The 19,948-nt window shown below is 40.3% G+C and overlaps 1 protein-coding gene across 4 annotated transcripts in view; it reads left to right on the top strand.

Annotated features, from left to right (window-relative positions):
- NSD2 (nuclear receptor binding SET domain protein 2) overlaps positions 1-16,967 on the top strand; it is a 151,736-nt gene extending 134,769 nt beyond the window's left edge. For 3 of the 4 annotated variants that reach the window (XM_073342741.1, XM_073342742.1, XM_073342743.1), the window contains 3 exons: positions 284-390; positions 3,501-3,705; positions 13,207-16,967. In XM_073342741.1, coding sequence (XP_073198842.1) covers positions 284-390; positions 3,501-3,705; positions 13,207-13,475 — 581 coding nt within the window. In that variant the 3' untranslated portion in view covers positions 13,476-16,967. Of the gene's footprint in view, positions 1-283; positions 391-3,500; positions 3,706-4,901; positions 5,233-13,206 lie in introns of those variants that run through there. The other variant, XM_073342744.1, reaches the window with a different exon arrangement.
- Positions 16,968-19,948: the final 2,981 nt, after the last annotated feature.

Here is a 19,948-nt window from a genome sequence, read left to right as displayed (position 1 = left end):
TTTACATAGGCCAGCTGTGTGCCCACCTGGATGGTTTCACATCAGTTTATATAAAATGTATAATTGAATAAGATAAATATTAGAAGTCTGTACTGGACGTCTACCTAGTCATTATCAATGTTTGTGAACTATACAGAGGGAAAATCTGATCAGAGACCAGACACTAAAATGGGAGAAGCAGAGTAGAACATTTACTTGTGGATTAACTGTTGATGTATTTTGTTGTTCTGTATTTCTCATTTATTAAAGGGAAATGATAAACAGTCTCTTATCTTTTGTTCAGGGACAGAGCTGACTTTTAACTACAACCTTGACTGTCTGGGCAATGAAAAAACTGTCTGTAAATGTGGTGCCCCAAACTGCAGTGGATTTCTTGGAGATAGACCAAAGGTATGTAAAGTGTAGTCTGAATTTAAAAGTATCATCCTTCAAAACTAAAACTAAGTTAAAAATATTGTAAGTATTCAAAAATGCATGTGGCAGTATGTATGTTTTAGTATATGGGAGTTGGAGGGGGGTTATATTGTATGAAAACTTTAGCAAATAAAGTAACATCCTCTAAAAACGATCAGAGATCTGCGGCCTGAGATCCATAGCAATTGCTATGTGGGAAATAGTACCATATATCCCTCCCTCTTTCTGAGGGGTGTGTGTGTGTGTATACGTGTATGTACATTATGCTGTCCCCTTCCTTCATGGGAAGGTGTGAACATTATGTTGCCATCAGATTTTTCTATGCAGAGGTTCAGTGGGACTGGTGAGGTTTCTGCTGCTGCTTGCCTCCCCTTTGAGGGGTGCTGAAGACATACCCCTACCAGGAAAAGACTGAAGATTTTGCCATTGGATAAGATAACCTCTCCCTCTCAGTCGTCTCTCTTATCCCCACATATCTTAAAATATGTGAACGGGAACTGATTTCCTGAGGGAATTTCCTCAAAACTTTCTAAGCACCCTGAAATTTCTTCAGGAGACATCCCCTTAGTAAAACTTAACTTCTCTCTATGTAGAAGTGGGGAGAAGCTGAGTTGGCTCAGCTATTAGGGGAGAGGCATTGATAGACCAACTGTCATTAGATCCTGAAATCAAGTGGAAAACATAAGTAGGAGGAGGCACAGCGAATAGCCTTCCACTGTTGCATGTCTCCTTTAGAGTGTGGCAGAAAGGAAAGGATGTTAGAAGCAGTCAGAAATTGAGCTGAGAGCTCAGGCTATTGGTGATTGAGGAACTGGCAAGAGCATTGTGAGTGGGGGGGGGAGAAGATGCTGACTTTTTTTTTCTTTTTTTAAAATCACTGCAACAAGCTTCCCACGTCAGTTTCACATTTTGAAATGTATCTTCATAAAGAAAAAACAATAGACTTTCTTTCTTAAAATGGAAGTTTAGGTCTCCAATAGTTGCTTGGCCCCTTTTTAAAGTCCACCATAGCCCAACAGGCTATTCTGACATAGTTTACCAGTACTTCCTCCTCTGAAAATTATAATTTTGTGCACTAGATTTCTCAAAGTTATTTCAGTAAAAGCCCATATGAATTTTTCTGAACGAGCAGTTTTGAAGTATTTGAAATGTAACTGACATCTGTGTTTTTTCTATACTATATACAGGAATGGCATCTTAATCACCTCAAATTTGGTCAAAAATTGTAATCTGGGCACAGGCCAAATGCAAAAATGAAGTGAAAATAACCTGTATTGCAGTTTTTAGGGGGAAATGGCAGAGGAAAGGAAAATCAAGCTCCTAAAGGAAAGAAAGTTTTAACCTTAACTATGGAGAGGCTACTGTCTAATATTTGGTCCTTGATATTGCTCAATGCTAGACGTTTCAGAGGGAGGATGTAAAACCTCCACAGTGCCCCTAGTTATACATTTTTAGAAGAGTTTTTTCACTCCAGCTTGTGATCAGCTCACACACAGAACCCTGCAGAAATTAAACATCATGGGTCAGTTTTGGCAAGGTTTCTGGTTTGCTTGGTAAGGTGGGCTTATTTGAACATGTTTTAATGCAGCCAAATGCGAGGTTATATGTACAGCCAGGATCAAAATATGTAAGTCGCTCATGGGAGATAACCATCTGAACATGGGCTCTCAGTGTGATGCTATGACTGACCACAAATTTGATCCTTGGATGTATAACCTGGGGAATATCCAGTAGAGATGCAGTATTACCTCTGTGTACAACATCAGTGAGACCATGGAATAATGTGTCAATTTCTGGTGTCCTCTCTTCAAAAACATTTTGAAAAACTGGAAGAGGATCAGGAAAGAACTGTAAGAGTGATCTGAGGTCTGGAAAACCTACTCTACAGTGAGAGACTAAACTAAGCTTGGTCTATTTAGTTTATTAAAGAGAAGATTTATAGGCGACTTGATCATAATCTGAGTGGAGGAGATTCCTAATAATAGAGGAGCCTTTAAGATAAAGGCATAACAAGATTCAGTGGCTGGAAGTTGATGCTACATACATTCATATTGGAAATAAAGTACAAATTTTTAACAGTGATAATAATAAACCATTGAGACAACACATCTTGGAATGTGGTGGATTACTATCCCTTGAAGTCTTTAAATAAGATGGAATGTCTTTCTAAAAGATATATGCTCTAGCTCAACCAGACATTAATGGGCTTGATGCAGGAAGTACTGGATGAGTTTATGTGACCTAGATTTAGCAGATCAGATTATAAAATTGACCATTTTTCCTTTAAAATCTGAGACTGTTGTAACTTTTTTTTTTATAGCTATCATAACTGCAGATGTTCTCCTTAATTCAAGTGACTGTCTAAAAATATTTTTATGCAACATACAATTAGCTGGCAAACTCACTGGCTATGTTTCTAGGCTATTGCAGCAAATATATAAGAAAGTTTTGAATTTTTTTAAATCCATTTTATTTTTGTTGCCTTTTTAATATTGAGTGCTCCTCTTGATCTTATAACGTGGAAAGGATTATGTAGGAATACCCACTTAGTTTCTCGATATCATTTATTTTATATGCTGCCACTCTTCTGCTTTGTAAAATGTAGTTCTAACATTTTTTTCTATGTATTCTTTTGGTACTGCTAGAAAAACTTGACAGCCCCAGAGACTGAAGTCCTCTATCTACCAAACATGCACACATGGGTGGCAGTAGGGCAGGCTTCTTCATAGTGTCCTACTAATGCATTGTCTCAGCTTTGACTTTGCAAGGACATCATCTCGCGATAAGAGGGTATCCCAGTAGTGAATCAAACCTTGGCCTCCCTGTTGTGACTACCCATGAGGAAGTCTGTTAATGCCAACATATGGGAACTGGGAGCCCAAACTGTCTTAATCTCTTCTAGCACAGAAACCTTGCATGCTGCAATCATCCTTCTTTCCCTTCTCTGGCCCTTTCTAGTACTGCAACTTAATTTTTTAAAGATCAAGTGACCAGATCTGTTTACCTTTTTAAAATGTTTCTTTCTGAGTTATTTCCAAATATTTTTTCAAAATTGGGATCTAAAAACTTGTAATTTCCTTCTTTAGAATTCTTCCACTAATTCTTCAGAGGAAAAAGGCAAAAAGACCAAAAAAAGAACTCGGAGACGTAAAACAAAAAGTGAGGGAAAGAAAGAGTCTGAAGATGACTGTTTCCGTTGTGGGGATGGAGGTCAACTTGTATTGTGTGATAGGAAATCCTGTACTAAGGCATACCATCTCTCCTGTCTTGACTTGGTGAAACGTCCTTTTGGTGAGTAAAGCATTTGTGAAGGGTGGGGAAGGAAGGAAGCTATATATAGTAAACTACTGTATTGAAATATGTCTAATACAGGGCTTGCAAAAATATTCATTTATACACTGCACCTTTTCAGGACTGGTCCCTGTTCCGAAATCAAGGGCTTTTTGTTGTTATAGTGAGTGCTATATTTGTAAATGGGGTAGGAGTCCTTCCTGAAGATGAAGATCTAGTAGTACTCTCTCTCATGCCCTTCTGGGAAAATTACCTTTAGTTTAAAGAACCCAGGCAGTGGCACTCATGTCACTCAGTTAGGCCAGGGTTCTGCTGTCACACAGATAGTGAAATCATCCTCAGAAGAACTCATAAACTCAGATAGTTCAAAGATGCATATGCTAAAGGAAAAGCAGCAGCATCTGGGCTGAGGTAAGTACAAGGACTTTTGGAGTGCTGGGTCTCAAGTTCTGTTTCAAATGTGGTTGAGTGAGGTCTGTTACAGATATCTGGTCCCAGAACTGAACCTGCTACGTGAAACATGAAAAGGAGAAGCAAGCAAAGCCTGTCTATTCAAAACCAAGTAAAATTATGATCAAGCCAATCTCCCAGAGCACGAGGGGTTGGGTGAACATGGAGTTGGTGATGTGGGAACTCTGCCTGTGACCAAAGCTTGGAATGAAGGAACCAGTTGTACCAGAAGACAATTGGTGCCAAGACACCACAAATACCAGTTGCTGAAAATGTTAACACTAAGGATGGTCTAAATCTATTCAGTATCTTGGTTCAGAGGAGGGTCATTTCATGGTTTTACCTTAACTCCAAGGAAGAAAAATACCCTTGAACTCAGTAGACCTACTGTCTGCACTCATTGTTTCTAAGGATATGTCTACACTACAAAAATAGGTCGATTTTATAGAAGTAAATTTTTAGAAATCGATTTTATACAGTCGATTGTGTATGTCTACACTAAGCGCATTAAGTCTGCAGAATGCGTCCTCACTACTGTGGCTAGCATCGACTTACGGAGCAATGCACTGTGGTAGCTATCCCACAGTTCCCGCAGTCTTCACCACCCATTGGAATTCTGGGTTAAGCTCCCAATGCCTGATGGGGCAAAAACATTGTCGCGGGTGGTTTTGGGTACATGTCATCAGTTGCCCCTCCCTCCATTAAAGCAATGGCAAACAATTGTTTCGCGCCTTTTTTCCATGCAGACGCCATACCACGGCAAGCATGGAGCCGACTCAGCTCAGCTCACCATCACTGCTGCTGTTGTGTCCTGGGTGCTGCTGTCAGCAGACAGTGCAGTACGACTAGCTGTCATCATCCACCGCTTCCACTGCAATTCTGCTTTCCTGCTCTTGTAAATGAGCTCAGTCTCGATAGCACATTTCTCCATGTTGTCGTCATCCACCGCTTCCTCTGCAACTCTGCTCTCCTGGTGCCATGAATCGACCTCGCAGGTCCTCTTGTCGTTCTGTATAAATATCTATTCTCATGGCATCCGTCATCATCCACCACTTCCGCTGCAACTCTGCTCTCCTGCACACACCATACCACGGCAAGCATGGAGCCCGCTCAGCTCACCACTGATGTTAGCATTGTAAACACCTCGCGCATTATCATGGAGTATATGCTGAACCGGGCTAAGAGACGCCAGCATGAGGACATGGACACAGACGTTCCTGAAAGCACGGGCTGTGGCAATTGGGACATCATGGCAGCAGTGGGGCTTGTTGATACAGTGGAATGCCGATTCTGGGCCCAGCAAACAAGTACAGACTGGTGGGACCGCATAGTGTTGCAAGTATGGGATGATTCACAGTGGCTGCAAAACTTCTGCCTGTGTAAGGCCACTTTCCTGGAACTCTGTGAGTTGCTTTCCCCTGCCCTGAAGTGCAGGAATACCAAGATGAGAGGTGCCCTGATAGTTGAAAAGCGAGTGGCGATAACCCTGTGGAAGCTTGCAACGCCTGACTGCTACCAGTCAGTTGGGAATCAGTTTGGAGTGGGCAAATCTACTGTGTGGCTACTTGGATCACAGCAGCCCCATGTAATCATTGACGTTCTGTTATCAAGGGTAGTGACTCTGGGAAATGTGCAGGATGGCTTTGCTGCAATGGGTTTCACTAACTGTGGTGGGGCGATAGATGGAATGCATATCCCTATCTTGGCACCTTGTCAACCAGTACATAAACCACAAGGGAAGGGGTACTTCTCAATGGTGCTGCAAGCACTGGTGGATCACAAGGGACGTTTCACCGACATCAATGTAGGATGGCCGGGAAGGGTGCATGACGCTCGCATCTTTAGGAACTCCAGGCTGTTCGAGCAGCTGCAAGAAGGGATTTACTTCCCAGACCAGAAAATTACCGTTGGGGATGTTGAAATGCCAATAGTTATCCTTGGGGACCCAGCCTACCCCTTGCTCCCATGGCTCATGAAGCCGTACACAGGCAGCCTGGACAGTAGTAAGGAACAGTTCAACTATAGGCTGAGCAAGTGCTGAATGGTGGTAGAATGTGCCTTTGGACTTTTAAAAGCTCGCTCACGCTGTTTGCTGACAAGGTAAGACCTCAGCACAACCAACATTCCCATTGTTACTGCTGTTTGCTCCATAATATCTGTGAGAGTAAGGGGGAGACGTTTATGGCAGGGTGGGAGGTTGAGGCAAATCACCAGGCCTCCGATTTTGAGCAGCCAGACACCAGGGTGATTAGGAGAGCACAGCAAGGCATGCTGCACATCAGAGAGGCTTTGAAAACCAGTTTCATGATTGGCCAGGCTTCTGTGTGGCAGTTGTGTGTATTTCTCCTTGATGCAAACCTGGCCCCTTCGTTGATTTTAATTCCCTGTAAGCCAACCACCCTCCCCCCTTCGAAATAAAGTAACTACTGTTTTGAAACCATGCATTCTTTCTTAATTTTTAAAAAAAGGGAGATAACTGACAAGGTAGCCCAGGTGGGGTGGGGTGGGGGAGGAGGGAAGGACAAGGCCACACTGCTTATTGTAGCCACACTACAAATCAAACTGTTTGAATGACAGCCTACGGTTGCTTGGGCCATCCTCTGGAGTGGAGTGGCTGGGTGCCCGGAGCTGCCCCCCCCTTTCTCTCCTCCCTCCTCCCCTCCAGCGTTCTTGGGCGCCTGGGTGAGGAGGATATGGAACTTAGGGAGGAGGTCAGGCGGTTGTACAATGGATGCAGCGGGGGTCTGTGCGCTTGTTGGCTTTCCTGCGGCTGCACCAGATGCTTCATCATGTCCGTTTGCTCCCTCATTAGCCTTAGCATCGCCTCCTGCCTCTGCTCCTGTCTCCGCTCCTGCCTCTGCTCTTTGTGCTCATTTAATACGTTCCTAGCCTCTAACACTGAATGCCTCCATGCATTCAGCTGTGCCTTATCAGTGCGGGAGGACTGCATGAGCTTGGAAAACATGTCATCGCGAGTACATTTTTTCGCCTTCTAATCTGCGATAACCTCAGGGACGGAAATGATAGGGGGAGCCGAGAAACATTTACACCTGGGGAGAGATAAAAAGGTAGAGTAAAATTTTAATATGTTGCATTTCTGAGAACAAAAGGGAGTCTCTCTTTCACAGTGAATTAAGCAATTCACAGCAGACATCACATGTGCTTTAGGTACAAAGTCACATTTTGCCTTTTATATTGAGCGCCTGCTGGTATAGTGACACATCACATACGGCTGGGCAACAGAATTCGGTTTCCATGCAGCCATGGTAAGGCAAAGGGTATGCGGGGTTGGCTTCTTACGCATAACATGTGGGAATGGTTTCAAACTGCAGCTCCATCCTTTCCCATAGCAAGCAATGGGTTTGGTTTCACATTTAAAAGGAGGGGTTGTGGTTTTCGAGTGGATGTGCAGCACACACCTCTCCCCACCCCACCACGTGTCTATTCTCTGGGATGATCCCTTTTAGCCAAGCACAAACAGCCCAGCATGAACGTCGTCCTTTTACTGTTCCCTTACAAAAATTCCCCTATTTCATTCAGGTGACCATGAATGATATCACTCTCCTGAGGCTAACACAGAAAGATAAAGACTGAATGTTGCTTGAATGTGACCAAAACCCAGGACCATTCACTGCCATGCTTTGTGCTGCAATGATTCCAGATTACTTTCAGAGTACCTCCAGGAGAGCTTCATGTAGATGTCCCTAGAGGATTCCTGCTCCATCCCCAGACATGTGAACAGACTTTTCCAGTAGCTGTACTGGCCACGAATGCATCCCAGTTTTTCAGGGCAAATCAAACATTAAACACTATTGCGTTTAAACCCTGTACTGTAGTTACAAATGTGAACTCACCAGAGGTGCCTTCTCCAGCTTCAGGGTCAGAGATCCCGCCTTCAGCGGTTATTGACTCCAGGGTGATGAAAAGGTCCTGGCTGCTGGGGAGAACGGATTCATCACTTGCCTGCTGCATGTTCTCCTCCTCCTCCCTTGCAGGTGTCCACGGACAATGGTGGGGTAGTGGTAGGGTCCCCTCCTAGCATGGCATGCAGCTGATCATAGAAGCGGTATGTATGGGGCTCTGACCCGGAGCAACTGTTTGCCTCCTTTTGTCTTTTGGTAGGCTTGCCTCAGCTCCTTAACTTTCATGTGGCACTGCTGTGTGTCCCTGTTGTAGCCTCTGTCCAACATGCCCTGTGAGATTTTGGCAAATATATTTGCATTTCTTCTTTTTGAACGGAGTTCAGCCTGCACAGATGCTTCTTCCCATACAGCAATCAGATCCAGTGTCTCCCTTTCGGTACATGCTGGAGCTCGTTTGCAATTCTGGGGGGACTGCATGGTCACCTGTGCTGCTGAGTTCACCACACTGACCGAACAGGAAACGAAATTCAAAAGTTTCTGGGGATTTTCCTGTGTACCTGGCTAGTGCATCGGAGTTGAAAGTCTGTTCTGAGCGGTCACAATGGAGCACTCTGGGATAACTCCCAGAGGCCAATACCGTCGATTTGCGTCTGCACTACCCCAAATTTGACCCAGCAAGGTTGATTTTAGCACTGCTCCCCTCGTCGGGGAGGAGTACAGAAGTCGATTTTAAGAGCCCTTTAAGTTGACTGAACGGGATTGGTTGTGTGGACGCATTCATTTTTAAATTGACCTAACACAGCTAAATTCGACCTAACCCCGTAGTGTAGACCAGGCCTAAGTTGATGTTCCAGCTTACGCTGCCGGGGAATTGAATACAAGATTGAACAGCTCTGGGAGGATGGTTTAGCATGATCCTACTCAACACAGTCTATCATGCAGGATGGCATTGTGAAGTTCATGTACATCTAGTTGTTCTTAGGCCCTTGAATCCATCTGGCTGCTCATGGCCACGTAACAGATCAGTTCCAGGAATTGGATATTTGTTCCTTCAGACTAGGGTGGATAAAAATCAATAATTTAAAAAAAAAAATAAAAGTGCAATTTTTTAAATTTAAATGGGATTTTTTGATTGTTATTTGAATTATAATTTTTTCTTTTTTAAAATAAGCCTGTTTGAAATGAAATCTGAATTTAATACAAATTATGTTAAAGACTAAATTTTTTATAATGTCTTAAAACATTTAAAATAAAAAATAAATATGCTGAATTCATAACCCTCTATCGAAAACTTTGAGTTATAGCCCACTTTTCTATATAAAAAAGAATTGGGGGAGGTGGGAATCTAACTGTTGACCTACTGTGCCATATTTATAAAGCTTACGTAATTTAGGGGACTTCCATTTTTGTGAGACTAGGAACTTTTGCTCCAGTCATTTTCCCTTAGACATGTTTGAACATTTTCCCAGGCTAACCTGAAATAATTAGTTTAGTTTAATTCACTAACTACAGTTAATCCCTCTATTTAGTAAATCATTTAATTGTAAATGTGAAACATATTTTGGACACATAAACTTTAAATGTTTTGATAAGAGAAGTTTTTTTGTTTAATAAAATAATTGTATATGCTGTTTTATGTGTTCAGTTGAATTCCAGTTACTGTCATAATGCAAATTATGAGCAAAATGTTAATTATCTAGTAAACAAGTAACATATAATTTACCATTTTCTAACATAATAAAAATGTACAATTAATAGGAATTTGAAAATATTAAGCTATATAATTACTTATAGTTATTTTTTTGCTAACTAAGAGGGTACACTATGTACCTGTATCTAGTGTAAAGATTCTATTTAGTTATAAATCAACATGTTTTAATGGTTATATCAACAAATGAGAATGTACTTTCTTTAGAAAATAACTGAAGTACAAATGGAAAAGTTGACTAAAATGGATGATTTAAATTGAGGCTTTCCACTTGGTGATTTAAACAGCAGATTTAAATCAATCCACCGTGCTTTGTAGGCTAATGTAGTGCCAATCTTTAAAAAAGGGAAGAAGGAGGGTCCTGGGAATTACAGGCCAGTCAGCCTCACCTCAGTCCCTGGAAAAATCATGGAGCAGGTCCTCAAGGAATCAATTCTGACGCACTTAGAGGAGAGGAAAGTAATCAGGAACAGTCGGCATGGATTCACCAAGGGCAAGTCATGCCTGACTAATCTAATTGCCCTCTATGACGAGATAACTGGCTCTGTGGATGAAGGAAAAGCAGGGGACGTGTTGTTCCTTGACTTTAGCAAAGCTTTTGACACAGTCTCCCACAGTAATCTTGCCAGGAAGTTAAAGAAGTATGGGCTGGATGAATGGACTATAAGGTGGGTAGAAAGCTGGCTAGATTGTCGGGCTCAACGGGTAGTGATCAATGGCTCCATGTCTAGTTGGCAGCCGGTATCAAGTGGAGTGCCCCAAGGGTCGGTCCTGGGGCCGGTTTTGTTCAATATCTTCATAAATGATCTGGAGGATGGTGTGGATTGCACTCTCAGCAAATTTGCGGATGATACTAAACTGGGAGGAGTGGTAGATACGCTGGAGGGGAGGGATAGGATACAGAAGGACCTAGACAAATTGGAGGATTGGGCCAAAAGAAATCTGATGAGGTTCAATAAGGATAAGTGCAGGGTCCTGCACTTAGGACGGAAGAACCCAATGCACAGCTACAGACTAGGGACCGAATGGCTAGGCAGCAGTTCTGCGGAAAAGGACCTAGGGGTGACAGTGGACGAGAAGCTGGATATGAGTCAGCAGTGTGTCCTTGTTGCCAAGAAGGCCAATGGCATTTTGGGATGTATAAGTAGGGGCATAGCGAGCAGATCGAGGGACGTGATCGTTCCCCTCTATTTGACATTGGTGAGGCCTCATCTGGAGTACTGTGTCCAGTTTTGGGCCCCACACTTCAAGAAGGATGTGGATAAATTGGAGAGAGTCCAGCGAAGGGCAACAAAAATGATTAGGGGTCTGGAACACATGAGTTATGAGGAGAGGCTGAGGGAGCTGGGATTGTTTAGCCTGCAGAAGAGAAGAATGAGGGGGGATTTGATAGCTGCTTTCAACTACCTGAAAGGGGGTTCCAAAGAGGATGGCTCTAAACTGTTCTCAATGATAGCAGATGACAGAACGAGGAGTAATGGTCTCAAGTTGCAGTGGGGGAGGTTTAGATTGGCTATTAGGAAAAACTTTTTCACTAAGAGGGTGGTGAAACACTGGAATGCGTTACCTCGGGAGGTGGTAGAATCTCCTTCCTTAGAGGTTTTTAAGGTCAGGCTTGACAAAGCCCTGGCTGGGATGATTTAACTGGGAATTGGTCCTGCTTCGAGCAGGGGGTTGGACTAGATGACCTTCTGGGGTCCCTTCCTGATATTCTATGATTCTATGCTTCAGACAGTTGGTTCCAGAAGACAATGCTGACATAGCCACTCCTGGAAGATGATCACTTTCCTTGTGGTTGATAAAAACCTTGCACATTGGTTAAAAACCTTGCACAATGAACACTGATCAAGAATGTGCCCCTCCTGTGCCTGACTGTCTTGGTTGTTATGGATATGGTGCTATCCAAGGTGGGCATGGAATAGGAACTAACACAGGACTGGAAAAGACCTCCTGTGCATAATCCCATTTATAAATTTAACAAGCTCCATCTGAAAACTAGTTAGAAGCTGTTTGCCCCCACTACTCCTATTGGAAGACTACAGAAAGTCACTCCTCTGATGGTAAGAAACTTTCTAATTGCCACCTAAATTTATTCATGGCCAGTTTATAGCCATTTGCTCTTGGTTCAGTACTGTCCGTTAGCTTAAATAGCTTATCCCCTCCTGCGCTTTATCCCCCTGATAATATTTATAGAGAAAAATCCTATCCCCTCAGCCAAGGCTAAACATCCAAACCTTTTCTATCTCCTCTTGTGAGACTCACCATTCCTCTGATCATTCTACTAGCTTTTCTCTGCACCTATTCCAGTTTGAATGAATCTTTCCTGGACATGGGGAGCAGGATTGTACCCAGTATTCCAGATGAGATCTTACCAGTGCTTTGTTCAATGGCATTAATACCTCCCTATTTCTACTGAAAATAATTCACCTCATACATCCTAGGATCATATTTGCCTATTTTCTGGCCACATCATGTTGGTGGCTCATGATCATCCTGTGATCAATCAACACACCCAGGACTTTTTCCTCTTCTGTTATTTCCAACTGATTAGCCCCCAGCTTATAGCAGAAATTCTTATTCGTCCCTAAGTGCATGACTCTGAGAGAAATTCTAAACTTTCAGGAAAGTGAGCAGATGGGGACAGCAATGAATGCTGCTGAATCTTGCTTATTGCCTACTATGGTTAGAAATGACTGAGAGGTGGTTGGAGCTGTACCACATAATATCCTGAAGTAGAGTGCTGAGGACATAGGGTGTCTACAGATCCCCCCAGGACACTGCAAATGGATAGTTTCAGTGGTATCTGCATCACCTGCAATGGATATCCATGTAAGAAAATGCTCAAAGAAGAATTAATTTTCCCTACATTTAACTCTTCACCACTTGTTTATTTTTGTTTTTGGTAGTCAGAAACTTCAGAAAAGGGGAAAGAGAGATGTGCACACAGAAATGTGACACAAAAATAGATTTAGAGATGTCTGTCAGTTCGGTGCTGGAACTTCTGGGATGGATAGAGGTTTCCAGATACCACAAATTAACCAAAGCAAAAGAGCAACAGCATGGAGTTCACTGACTTTATTTGATTTCCACATGAACAGAAGTTCTCATTAGAAGGCAGAAAGCTTTTATTATATTGGACTGGAACTCAAAAGATACTGCAAGTAACCCCCTGAATAATTTATACTGATTTGACTCTGGTGCTGTTTAAGTAAAGTGGCGTCAAGTGTGCTGTTCAATGCAGTCTACTGAGCTTACCTAAAAGTACTCTACTATTTTGCTTTTAACAGAGTAATTAGTAACAGTTAAAATCTCCAGTTATATTTTTCTTATAACTATCCACTTTTTTAAAGCAAAGTCAGTATTTATCATGCAGACATAAAAACACTAAAGTTATACTTTGCCTTTTTGCAACATGAAGTTTATTCTCCTGTTAACAAAGAAAATCTCAATTTATCTAATGTTCTTCCTCTTTAATTACAGGAAAGTGGGAGTGTCCTTGGCACCACTGTGATGTTTGTGGCAAGCCTTCTGTTTCTTTTTGCCACTTCTGCCCAAATTCTTTCTGCAAGGAACACGAAGATGGGACAGTACTAAATTCTACATTAGATGGACAGTTATGCTGCTCTGAACATGTTCTTGGGGTAGATTCTGTTGAAAATCAGAAGACTGAGAAACCCCCCCAAAAATTGACCAAGTTGAAGCCTAAGAGAAAGCGAAGAAACAGATGGATGAGAGCTGAATGCAAATAATAATGAACTGCAGTTTCCACTGCCAACACTATCTTGTAGATAAGTTGTGAATAGGGCCAGGGAAGGACACAATTTTACATATATTCTGTAAAGGTTACATTTGGGTGAAAAGCATTTTTTAATCGACTGAGCCAACCACAGCAGTCTTCTGCTGCATCTGCACTGATAACGAACTATGGCATACATAGTTCAGAAATTTTTCAGGACAAACCAAACTTTTTACTCAGCATTACAGTTACACTTGAATTTTACAAATGTAAAAGGTTCCCTCCAATGTTTTTCCGTTTGGAGGCAAATTAAAATCAAACCAGGTAGGCATATAAACTTAGTTCTTGAGATAGTATTTGCCAGCCAACAGGTGTTTAAAATAGTGTATCCTTGAAAGATGTTATTAGTTCTCAAGTTGTTTTAAATAAGAAATGGCTTAGTATGCAGTCCCAAAGAGATCTGCTTGCCTTGTATTCATTGTGGAGGAAGTGCTCGAGTGCCATGCAGAACCCAGGAGAATATCTCAATATAACCACAGACTTTACAATTTGTTCTTACTCTTAACAAAATGGCTGTCTAATTGGTTTTAAATATCCTTCCACCAAGAAATATGGTGCATGGTGGAAAGAAGCACACTGTACTAGCAAGGGGAAACCTTGCAAGAGATTTTTTTTCTATGCTCTTTTTTTTCCCTCTATTTAATTTCAGCTAAACAGAAATACACTTGATCTTGCAACACTATACAAATCCAGACTTAAGTGATATTGTCTTGCAATCAAGGCCCAATATTTAGGATAATTGTGTTTTTAATTTGTAAAAAAAAGCTGTTTTTTCTCAAATTCTGTGACCATTTTTTGGTTCAGAGGCAAACATTTCTCCGCAGTTTGCAATCCAAACACTGCATCATGTTAGTGCAAAAAAACCAAAATATGAAATGGAAGTCAGTTAAATGAAAAAGCCAGAAAAAATTTAAAAGTAAAATAGACTTTAAACTAACACAAATGACCTAATTAAATATAAAATTTAACCTGATTGTGTTCCTTTTTCAACAGCTTTTATGAAAATGACTACTTGACTCAGATAGGGCAGATTACTTGAAGTCATTTCTTACTGGTTTAGGAGTTCACCACCTGGCTTTTTACAACTGCTCCATTATTTCAGCAAAGCTGTTTCAATTTTTTGACTCCCATAAGATTTTCAAAATTACAGTATACATACATACCCTATTTAGGCTAAATGGAAATTATTATAGAATTGGGGGAGGGGGAGAGGTAAAGAAAAATATCTGAAATTTTACCTACTATTTGATGCTATTTTTGTCTACTTGCGATATGGTTAAGCAATGTTACAAACAGGTTTTGACTCATGCAATCATAACTCAGCCCACATAAATGCAATGTACACTCTTATGCCCATTTAATAATTTTTATATGTTCTAGCTTAGTTTGCCTTTAATAGTGCGGAACCTCTGTGTAGCTCCTTTTTAATGAAGCATAGCTATATCATAAAAATGTATATTTTTTTCAGGGCTTGATTGCAGATCTAGCTTTAATTATTGAAATCGACAGCTGTTCCCCATATATGAAAACTTCGTGACTGTCATTTTATTAGAAAATTTTAATTGAAACAATTCTAAAATGTATCTTTACCCCATGGTGAAATCTGAAATCTTTTTATTTTTGTTTTGTGACTGAGCAACTGCTTTGTTTTTTTTAATCAAAATTTATAAACACTGTTGGAAGGTTAATTCTTCCTTTTTCAACTAATCCTTTGCTTGAAGTAACACAGTTCAATGTAGGAAAAAGTGTTACATTAGTGGTTGAGATTTTTACTTCACTTTTAACAAATCAATATACAAAGACTTGCACATGATGTAAAAATTGAAGGTTTCTCAAATTTGTTTGTGAGGAACGTTCTTTCTTCTGAGGTCCATTCTTATATTGCCAAGGCTGAAGCAGAGACAGGTACCTAAAATGAAAACCAAAAAGGTATGCTGTATATTCTTTCAGGATGGGGAAGGGAAGTTAGATATCTTTTGAAGGGGGGAGGGGAGGGAGCAAAAGCAAAAAAGTTTTTCCTGATCACTTCCAAGCAAAATGCAGGAATTTGGCATAATAAGAATGAATATTTCAATATTTGTTTTCTTTGGATAAAATAACCTGTGAGGAAAGGTTTATAAGTATACTTTTTTAAATAAGTTATTATAAAACTTACCTTGAATTCTAGTACTTTAAAATTTTTATATTGTTCATAGGTTTGTAGCTTTGTATCACCTCATTGCTGTACTAGTTCCAGTGTTGGAATAGTTGTGGTCCTGTTCCTAATGGGCAGATGTCCCCATCACAGAAACCACCATCAGAACTGGTATTAATTGTCACCATTGCAGAGACCAAAAACTGAATGATTGTGGGATCTGCCAATTTACCCTCTTGGTCAGGTTCTGAAGCACATTAGTGCAGCAGTGTGCACTGCTACCATTCATGCTGTGCTTGTCTGTGGATAAATAAAGACTTCAGTCTCCATGGCTGTCAGTTGCAACACTTTTTCAAAATTTAGAGAGTGATTTCCTGCCGTCTGTGGTTTAATCTTTCTGCTTTCTTCCCAATCCTAAATTATTTGGGCCAATAGTTACCTGCATCCCTGAGAAGAATAAACTCTAGAGCTTGCTCCTCTAGATGTTTACTTAAAGTTACTTAAATTAGTTAATTATGGAAAATCCTATTCCTTCTATTGATTACTTACTCTTGAAATTGATATCCTTTTCAAATATGGGTCAAATTCTCCCCTGATTCATATCCCATGCAACCTTACTGAGCTCAGCAGGGTTGCTTTGAATGCAGCTCAGAGTATAATTTAGTCTGTGGTTCAGTAAGATATTTTAAAACATCTTTTTTCATGAATACTTTCTACACCTTAAGTCTTAAAAAACAGACGGTCTCCTGTAAAGGGACACAAGAACCTTTAGTAGCCAACGTCTACAAAGATTGGGCATCCAGTTGTAAAGTACTCTAAATACCAATTGCAACATAAGCATGTCATGAAATTATATCAGAATGTTTACATTTCATCTCAGCCACTGAGGTGTATAAGCTAATTTTTTTCCAGTGAATTGTGCTACACTTAAGTTGGTATACAATAGGCAAATTAAAATAGGTTGTTGCTTCCTGATCAAATGAGAGACAGTATAGAAGTATGGTTTCAGTTAAACATATCAGAAGTATTTTTATACAGTCTGGAAAATATAATCAATTGAATTGCATTGCTGGTTTGTTCTATAGTTTGCATTCATGGTAAGTTTTTAGGGGCTTTTATTTTAATAATTTTAAATACTGGAGTTACTTTAGAGAAGTATTAATGGAGATATTCTATATTGCTGAGTCATTATTCCTTGACAACCCTTTGAGAAATTTCAGTGTCTTATTAAATATTAAAGTTCATTCCTAGTTATCTTATTTTTGAAATTGCCAGAATTTTTGAAATTCTTGTTTGGAAAAGTGAATATAGTGCAGGCTCTGTTCTTACCGTAATCTTTTAAAAAACAATTAAATGGTGTATATTGTGGAAATGCGTGAGTGTATTGCTGTATCAGTAAGGCTCAAAAGGACTGTGGCTTCATAATGAAAATTTATGCTTCAGGATTTTTTTTAAAAGGTTGACTGGAATTAGCACCATTTTAAGCTTTTATCTAGGTATTAGTGGTTGTGCTTTAGACTTCGCTGTTATGTCTTTCAGTTTGTTATAGGCAGAGCTGGCAGTGCAGCCCAACACTTCCCATTATAAGGAGGAATTTGCCTATTTCTGTAGTCAGTTGCTTATAACTTTGCAAAATTTTAATCATTTTCCATGCCAGGTTACTGTCAGGTTAATTTTTATATTTTTTAAGTTTCAGCAAAAATGGTCCGCTATTCCCAAGAACAAGATTAGGAAAAATTATGTTGTTTTGCCCATGTTGGAAAAAAGATTTTCACATTTTTTTCATTGAGAAATTTGCACATTCATTCTCTGGAGCAGGAACTTCAGATTGGATACGGAGGGGTAGCCTTTGTGTCAGGAATGTGCCTTTTGCTTTTCCTGTGAAAAATCACCCAAATTTGGCCAGGTCATAAGTCTTTGAAAGATTTCCTATTGCTTATGCTCAGTAGAGAGTTGTTAGAGTTTGGCAGCTAAATTCTGTGCAGATTGCATGTACTGGGCATGCTTCATCCCAGGGTTGCAGGGACTGAACAGGAGAACTACCCTGCAATTGCTCCTCGTGGCTACTGCTGTGGACCAGGCATAGGATCTGAGCAGGGAGTCCATCTCCCCTGTGCTTTCAGTGTCACCCTGCTGAGCCCAGGCACTATGGAGGAGGAATTGGGCCTATTCAAATGCAGAGGGGGGACAAGATCAGCCAGACCTGAATGGATAGAGGAAATTGGGACAAGCACCATTGAGAGAATAAGAGATTGGGGTGAGGGGGCTGATCAAGTGAGCAGTAGTGGGGAGAACTGAGATTAAATAGAGGTGGGGAGGACTAGGATTGTGAGTGGGTGGAGGGAAGGTGAGATGAGATGAGATGAGAATGGGGAAAACTGAGATTGTCTGGGCACAGAGCCTGCTGGGGAAACTAAGATGCAGAATTGCAAATAGATTTTTATGCTATGATACTTAACAACGCTGGATGCATAATGTGTACCAAAGCTCTCCAAGTTCCCAGTCCTGTTTCATGAGGTTGAATTCCTACTCTAAGGATCTGTGAAAAGCATTGTTTTAAATTTTTTCTATATTTTTCTAATACTTAAATTTGAACCAGTTCCATTTTATACCTACACAGCAATGTCAAATTGTCACCACTTTTGTTTCACATAAGTTTTTAAAGATGAAACTAGCAGTATTCAGACTCTTAAGTATATTGAGGTATTTTATACTCTGAATTGAGTACTAATACTTGAAAAAAGTGGAAAACAAGACTTGAAACAGAAAATAATTGAGCAGAATAACATTGACTATTTTCTATGTAAAACTGTTTTAAACTAGACTTTCTTACAACCCATTTGAAATGTTTATTGTATGAACTAATTCAGTATTTCAGTTACTTTCAGGATCAGGCACTTAATATGCATACCTTAAGGATTTTTCATTTCAAGGAAATGTAATAGTTGTGTAATATTGTAAGAGTAAATACACTCGTGGGGCATTTTCTGAACTTGACCATTTTTTAAAGATAGAAGAATCTTAGGACAACTAAGTATACCAACACTTCACTGGAGTTACTGTGTTGCTGCTCAGCATATTTATTTATTTTATTTATATAAAAATGCTTAGCAGTAACATAACTTTTAAAATTTATATATAATTTAAAATTAATGGAAAATTTATTTTTAGGGCTATAATATAGATCTTTGTGGCTTTGATACAAGTTAAAGGTTTTGTAACTCTTGGAAAAGAAAGGAATAATGGTAAAGGTATCTGGCCAAACTCTGCTCCAGTCAGAATGATTGTGAATTAATTGTGTGCCGATAGATAAAACTAGTGCATGTGGAATGTTGCTGTTTGATGATGGCTCTTTTGGGAAAAAATGCATCACCTGACATCCCTGGTTCCAAAGCAATTTCTCACTAAGGGGTCATTCCAGCTCCCTATAGTCCATCAAAATATTCCCATTGACTTCATTAGGAGTTGGGTCAGGCTCTAAATATGAAAAACTGTGCCTGCCTAGAACTGAAGAGCTGTAAATCTGCTCACTTATACTTAGCGGCAAAGAGTCCTGTGGGACCTTATAGACTAACAGACATATTGGAGCATAAGCTTTCGTGGGTGTAAGCTTTTTGTCGGATGTATTCACCTACAAAAGCTTATGCTCCAATACGTCCGTTAGTCTGTAAGGTGCCACAGGACTCTTTGCCACTTTTACAGATCCAGACTAACCCGGCTACCCCCGATACTTGTCACTTATACTTAGAATCCTTATTCCCATTTGCAGTGGCTAGTGTATGAAAAATCCGTACTTTTTTTATTTTACAGTGCTCCAGTGTCTGATGGGTGTACTACAGTAACACATAAACCAAGGTCTTTGCCCCAGTGAGTTTACAATCTAATTTACAATGCACTTCAGGTGGTAGAATCCAAAAATGCCTCAACTGCCCTGCTCTAATTTACTTGAAAACAGAAAAGCTCCACAGTTCCTTCCCATGTACTTGAGTCATTTGGCAATGAGTCTGGCATGCTTTCTGGCTCCTTTTCTTCCCTAGGGTAGAATTGGTGTTTTTATAGGTGTTCAGTGCCACGTTACTTCTCTGATTATATAGGAGAGGATGAGGACCCAATATAGAACCAGGCCCTTACTCCTGACTGAATTGAGCTAAATTACTTGTAAAATCTGTTCATTGACTAAAAACTGAGATGGTTAGAAGGATGCAATCAACCTATAAATTCAGTCACCAATATTTTAAAACTTAGTATTGTTAAAAGTAACACAATGTGAGAGACCAGGATGTGGGTTGTGA

Source organism: Lepidochelys kempii, chromosome 4 (genome assembly GCF_965140265.1).
Source record: "Lepidochelys kempii isolate rLepKem1 chromosome 4, rLepKem1.hap2, whole genome shotgun sequence".
Lineage (NCBI taxonomy): Eukaryota > Metazoa > Chordata > Testudines > Cheloniidae > Lepidochelys > Lepidochelys kempii.
This window is presented reverse-complemented; position numbering and strand designations above follow the sequence as displayed.